A 6,730-nucleotide genomic window follows, 5' to 3' on the forward strand; every position below is an offset into this window, starting at 1 on the left:
TTTTTTTTGCATCTGTAACGCAGTTGGACAGCTTGTCTGGAAAGTGTGATATAAATTGTTTAAATTTGTTTAAGTGCTCAAATAAGTTTAGTAATGCCTCGTGCTCGACTCCGGCGACGGTCTCGGGTAAAGGGGGCTTACATTTATTGGTATCAGAGCTTCGGTTTAGCCGATTCTCGGAATATGTATGATGTGAAAAGTATCTAGAATTACATGCCATATAAATCTGTGATAGTGTGCTGTGTATGATCCGATCTAATCCTTGTTTTTATTATAGATTATCTTCGATTTGAAAAGATGTCAGATAGACCAGAACAAACTGAGCAAGAAGAAGTTAATAGCAGAGTACAAACCTCTGAACAAGGAACAAGTAGTGAAGCTCCAATTTCATTGATGCGAGAACAAGAACTCAAAAATATGATTTATGGATTCATGAATCAGTGGTATAATGAGAATGTGCGAGAAAGAAATCGACTCAACCTCCTCCCCTATCTCAACATCTGTAGTACCCCGGTTGCTCCTCCACCTCCTCCGATAACTGAATCTAGCAAAAGAACACCAATTGAAAAACTCAGAAAGTTTGGAGCTGAAGAATTTCGAGGGAGATCGGACGATGATCCGGTTAAAGCGAGTATTGGTTAAAGAGTTTGGAGAGAGTTTTAAGCAGATGATATGTTCTCCGGAGGACTATTTGGGATGTGCGTTTAGCTATTGAAAGAAGAAGCGTATAATTGGTGGGAAACCATTGAGGCGAGGGTACTGCAGATAAACTTACAGGAATTCTTCCAAAACGAATTTAAGAAGAAGTATGTGGGAAAGAGATATTTAGACAAGAAGAAGAGAGAATTTCTTGATATTCGACAAGGGAATAAAACAAGTGGCGAATATGAAAGAGAATTTGTGTATCTCAAGAGATATGCTCGGGATGTTGTACCGATCGAGGAAGAAATGTGCATTAGATTTGAAGAAGGGCTTAATGATGAAATCGAATGATGATTGGAGGTACAGAGATTCGAGAATTTGTGATTCTGTCGATCGAGCTCAAAAGATGGAAGAAGTGTATAACGAAAGATGCAAAGAGAAAGAAGAGATAAAGAGGTATACAAAAGAAGTTTCTCTAGACCAACTTCGACTTTTTCGCCAAAAGTTCGAAATGATTCAGTCGACTGTTACAATCCCGGAACGATCGAATAAAAGTAAAACGACTCAACAAGATGTCGGAGTAACTAAGAAACCAGCAGCTAGTGTTAGTAGTGTGCAAAATATTCCAAGACTTAGATGTAAAAATTGTGGTAGATTTCATATTGGTGAGTGTTGGGGAAGAGCCGGAGCTTGCTATAAATATGGTGGAACTGATCATTTTATTCGGGACTGTCCTCAATTATTAAAAGAAGATAGAGAACAAGGGAGAAGCAAGCAAATACTCCTCGGAAAGGTAAACGTTAAGGTCGAAGTAGTCTTCTGGGGACTGTTCATTCGGGAACGAGAGATCTGCAGACTCGATCGAGACAAGAGTACCAAAGACGTACATACGCTATCCGGCAAGGGAAGAAGCTTCGCTCCGGATGTGATAGCTGGTAATTTCTATCTTTTGATGATTCGTATATGCTTTAATTGATCCCGGATCTACACATTCATATATTTGTACTGCATTAGTGTCAGAAAAGAAAATGACTGTTGAGTCCACTGACCTTGAATTGCAAGTCACTGCCAACCGGTTTATTACAACCCATTATGATTCCTGAATGGAAGTGGGAGCATATTTCAATGGATTTTGTGTCAGGATTGCCTGTGACTCCAAGAAAGAAAGATTCGATATGGGTGATTGTTGATAGATTGACAAAGTCAAGACACTTTATTCCAATCGAATGCATTTTTCACTTAATAAGTTAGCGAATTGTATATGTCGAGATTGTGAGACTACATGGAGTTCCAATATCTATCATTTCGCATCGGATCCGAGGTTTACTTCAAGATTTTGGAATAAATTGCAAGAAGCCTTAGGCACCAGATTGAATTTTAGTACACATTTCATCCTCAAACAGATGGACAATCGAGGCGAGTGATTCAAATTTTAGAAGATATAAGATGTTGTATACTCGAGTTTGGTAACAGTTGGGAAAGGTATTTACTGTTGGTGAGTTTGCTTACAACAATAGCTTTCAGTCTAGTATAAAAATGACACCATTTGAGGCTCTTTATGGTAGAAAATGCAAGACTCCATTGTGTTGGTCTGAATTGAGTGAATCAAAAATAGTTGGGGTTGATTTGATTCGAGAAACCAAGAGAAAGTCCGGATTATTCGAGATAGTCTAAAAGTCGCCTGGATCGTCGAAGTCATATGCGGATTTAAAACAAAGAGACATAGAATATGCAGTGGGTGATCGAGTATTTTTAAAAGTTTCACCATGGAAAAGGGTGTTACGATTTGGTAAAAAGGGAAAATTAAGTCCGAGATTCATAGGGCCATATGAAATTGTGGAAAGGGTTGGTCCTATGGCTTATCGTTTGGCTTTACCTCCGGAACTTGAGAAGATTCACAATGTGTTTCATGTGTCAATGCTAAGGCGGTATAGGTCAGATCCTTCACACGTAATTCCCCATACTGAAATTGAGCTTCAAACAGATATGACTTATTCAGAAGAACCAATGAAGATTTTGGCTCGTGAAGTTAAAGAATTGCGGAACAAAAGAGTACCATTGGTTAAAGTATTATGGCATCGACATGGTATGGAGGAGGCAACCTGGGAAACAGAGGAGTCAATGAGATCACAGTATCCAAATCTATTTTCAGGTAACAAATTTCGAGGACGAAATTTTTAAAGGGGGGAGAGTTGTAACGGCCTAATTTTCAGTGGTGTCGGAAATGGTGATTTGAGATCACCAAATTCGACAAATAATATTGAACAAGATAGTAATTTAATATTTATGAGTCAAGTAAGAATTTAGAAGAATTTGTGAAATGGTGAAATTAGTGAATTAAAAAAATTTATTAGGTCAAACGGGTAAAAAACGAGGTATCGAGATCTCAAAGTTGAAAATTGAGCTATAAATATTTTTATAAATATTTATGGAGTGTCATTGAGTTAGTATTAAAGTTTCGTTAGAAAATTTTAACGTTTGGATGGCTAATTAATTAAAAAGGACTAAATTGAAAATAGCGCAAAATTTGTTAAATTGTGAGTAAATAGCTTAAGTATTTAAAAATATGGATTTAAAGAGCAATTAGACCCAAAGGTTAATGGCTGGACGGTTTGGGTATGAAATAAGCAAGAAAACAATGTGAACAAGGGGCAAAATTGGAAATAGCATAAAAGTTAATAGTTAAATAATGATGTAATTGAAAAATCCAGACATTTCTTCATATTTTCTCAGCCAAAACGCCATATAAGGTCTGGAGAAAGCTGGTTTTCATATTTTTACATCATGTGTGTTTAATTCTTGTTTTTTCTTGATAATTTTTATGTTTTTATGACTTTTACAATTTGGTCCACTTGTAGAATTCATTAGTTTTTGATTTTATGGGTGAAATTGGAAGTTACCATGGATGGATAAGGGAATTTTATGATGAATTATTATGAAATTTAAGTTCTAATTTCATATTAAGGTGGTTTTATTAAGTGATTTTGATAGGAAATGATATTTAGGACCTAATTGTGAAAAAGTTGTGAATTGAAGGTTTCTGTTGAAATTCAGAATATAAAAGGTTTTGAAATAGTTTATAATGATAAAATAAAGTGTTAATTGAGAAAAATTAGTTCAATTGATGGGTGAATTGAGCAGGGACTAAATTGTGAAAACTGTAAATTTTGGGGTAAAAGTGCAATTTCAAAATTTGAACAGCATAAATTTTGAAGTGAAATAGAAATCAAATAAATGCTAATGAGTAGAAATATTTTATATTATAGATCAAGAATCCAAAGAAGAACGAGGAAAAGAAAAAGTTGCGAAATAGTCCCTAAATTTCAATATCTTCTACAAATTAGCCGTAAGTTCATATGGTTGAATTTAGATGTTTATTTGTGAATGATTGAAGTTTATAATGTGTTATTATATACTGAATTTGTTGTGGGATTGTGTAGATTTTGTTAATGAAAGAATAAATGTGGAAATGCAAATTAGGAAAACGCAGGATTGAGTACGTTCAGTATCGTGACGTGTGATGAATTGACGGATAAGACCATGGTTGTTCCATGGCAAAGTGTGAAATGTAGGTATGGTATCATCCATACTGAGTTGTGAAATGTAGGTATGGTATTATCCATCTTGAAATGTGAAATGTAGGTATGGTATTATCAAATCCATCTTGAGTTAAGAAATGTAGGTATGGCATTTCCCATACCGAGTTGAAAAATGTAGGTATGGTATTTCAATGAGGAAAACCATACTGAGTTGTGAATCGTGGCATTGAGCAACGACGTACTCAATTTCGTAAGCCGCTTCCTAATTTGATTATAAGAAATAAAAGAGAAGTGATCCAAATGAAAGAGATTGAGTAGTTATTCTTGTTGAGCTCAACTATGTGAATTATTATAACAATGGTTGTGAATCGCAGGAAACTTTAGTAAATGTTTTGGTATTGTTTGGAAATATTATGTTTGGTAAGCATTACTTTTAACCTATGAACTTACTAAGCTTCAATAAGCTTACTTGTGTGTGTTTAATATTTTATGTAGATTGACTTGAAGTGAAGTGGGTAGATCGAATCAACACAACAAAGCACACTATCCAGATCAATTCGGTAGCTTTTGTTTTATGTTTGAAGATTTATATGGCATGTATAGAGTTTAAATGAAGTGAAGTAAAGATGTTATAAACTAGTTAACAACATTTTGTACTAAAACAGTTTTTGGTTAGTAGCAGTAGTTTGAGTTTGAAAATTTACCATAAATCATGAAAATCTAATTAGAGGTTGAATAAAATATGAAATTAAATCTTATTGAATCTAGTTTCACATAGAAGAAACAGTGTAAGCAAAAGGCTTTCATATCAGGAGATATTTGAATTTTGTGAGACAAGGTCAGAGTGATTTTGAACTCCCTGTTCTGATTTGTAAAATCATTAAAATTGTAAACAATTAATTAGGAGTCATACTATATATGTATGGATTCCTTATTGAGTCTATTTTTAATAGAAATAAACGTATTGGTTATTTGAATTCTGTACATGGAGAAATTTGGTTCGTAGTGAACAGGGGTCAGAGCAGCCGAACCCTGAAATAGGGGAGACTTCAACTAATAAACTGTACTAATTGGCCCAACCAAAAATTCTAGAAAAAAATTAGTAAGTAGATATATGAGCCTAGATTTAGGGAAAATTTACGGATTTGGATTTTGAGTTTTGTAACTCGAAATATGATTTTTTTGCATCTGTAACGCAGTTGGACAGCTTGTCTAGAAAGTGTGATATAAATTGTTTAAATTTGTTTAAGTGCTCAAATAAGTTTAGTAATGCCTCGTGCTCGACTCCGGCGACGGTCTCGGGTAAAGGGGGCGTTACAATTCCATATTCAATTCATGAGTATATAACTCATATATTCCATGTATTTACAACATATTTCTCATACCATGCCATTTCAATATCAATTATAGAACTTTATAATTTATTTACCCCTATTAACACGACTTGGACTCGGACAGATACAAGGGTCTAACCAACACACTAGTTTGGCACCCAGTGCCTCATCGGATAAATCCGAAGTAGTAACTGCGCCCAGCGCTTTATAAATTTGACACCCAGTGTCTCATCGGTTAAATCGAAGTAAATTGGTACCCAGTGTCTCATAGGTTAAACCAAAGTAAATTGGCACCCAGTGCTTCATCAACTCGAAGTCGAAGAATTTCCTAAACTCTTCCTATCCTATGGCATGCCATCTATATACGACTCAATCCGATATAATTAATAGGGTTTAATTTCACATTTCAGATATAACTAATATCCAATATTAATTTTTCATATAATTACATATATCACATGAATTAAATTCAATCTATAATAATAAATATCTAAATTTCACATTAACACATATATTCATTTCAATTCAATAATCAATACATTCAATATGTATCTACCAATTCAATCCATTTCAATCAATTATCAAATGTCAATTACTCACATCAATACTTGCCATATGCATTAAATTGAATTATAACAATTAACAACTAGGTTCGGATTATAGAAATACAAACTAGAAATTCCGAGCTATTCAACGTCGACTTTATCTTTCCCCTTTTTAGTCGAGGATTCCGGTACGATGTTAGTTATGGAATTAAAACAACTATAATTCATCAATATAACACAATTCAATTTCATATTGAATATTTCAAATTTTTTACTCAATATTTGCCTAAATTTCAATTTAGTCCCTAAACTGAGGCTAATTTTTATTCTTCACATTTAATTTTATATTTTCATGCAAATTCCACTTTAAACTAAATTTAACTCCCTATTTTCACTTAAATCCCTAAATTTCAAAATTTCACAATTTAGTCCATATTACTCAAATTTTACCATTTATTCTACAATTTAATCCTTTTCTATTTCTAGCTTAAAAATCTATTAATTTAATCCCTAATACAAAAATTATTCAATATTAACAACACTTAAAAATTAAAAATTGCTAAAATTTCGACATGGGTCGGTAACACTCAACACCGAGATTTCAAAAACATAAAAGTTACAAAAAAATGAGCTAAATTAACTAGCTAATTAAACTTTGAACAATTTAAAA

General features: G+C 33.5%; 1 protein-coding gene across 1 annotated transcript; it reads left to right on the forward strand.

Annotated features, from left to right (window-relative positions):
* The first annotated feature begins 2,488 nt into the window (after positions 1–2,488).
* On the forward strand, positions 2,489–5,726 carry LOC128285498 (uncharacterized). Its single transcript, XM_053022972.1, has 3 exons — positions 2,489–2,794; positions 3,909–3,946; positions 5,640–5,726. Exons 1-3 carry the CDS (start codon positions 2,497–2,499, stop codon positions 5,724–5,726), a joined length of 423 nt encoding a protein of 140 aa, XP_052878932.1. The 5' UTR covers positions 2,489–2,496.
* Positions 5,727–6,730: the final 1,004 nt, after the last annotated feature.

This window comes from Gossypium arboreum, chromosome 12, assembly GCF_025698485.1.
Source record: "Gossypium arboreum isolate Shixiya-1 chromosome 12, ASM2569848v2, whole genome shotgun sequence".
NCBI lineage: Eukaryota > Viridiplantae > Streptophyta > Magnoliopsida > Malvales > Malvaceae > Gossypium > Gossypium arboreum.

Excerpts from the sequence above, each read along its gene's own strand:
- LOC128285498 (XM_053022972.1), top strand. The coding sequence starts at position 2,497 with ATGGCTTATCGTTTGGCTTTACCTCCGGAACTTGAGAAGATTCACAAT. Across the intron at positions 2,795-3,908 it reads GTATCCAAATCTATTTTCAG|ATCAAGAATCCAAAGAAGAA; the intron begins GTAACAAATTTC and ends TTTATATTATAG. Across the intron at positions 3,947-5,639 it reads AACGAGGAAAAGAAAAAGTT|ATACAAGGGTCTAACCAACA; the intron begins GCGAAATAGTCC and ends GGACTCGGACAG.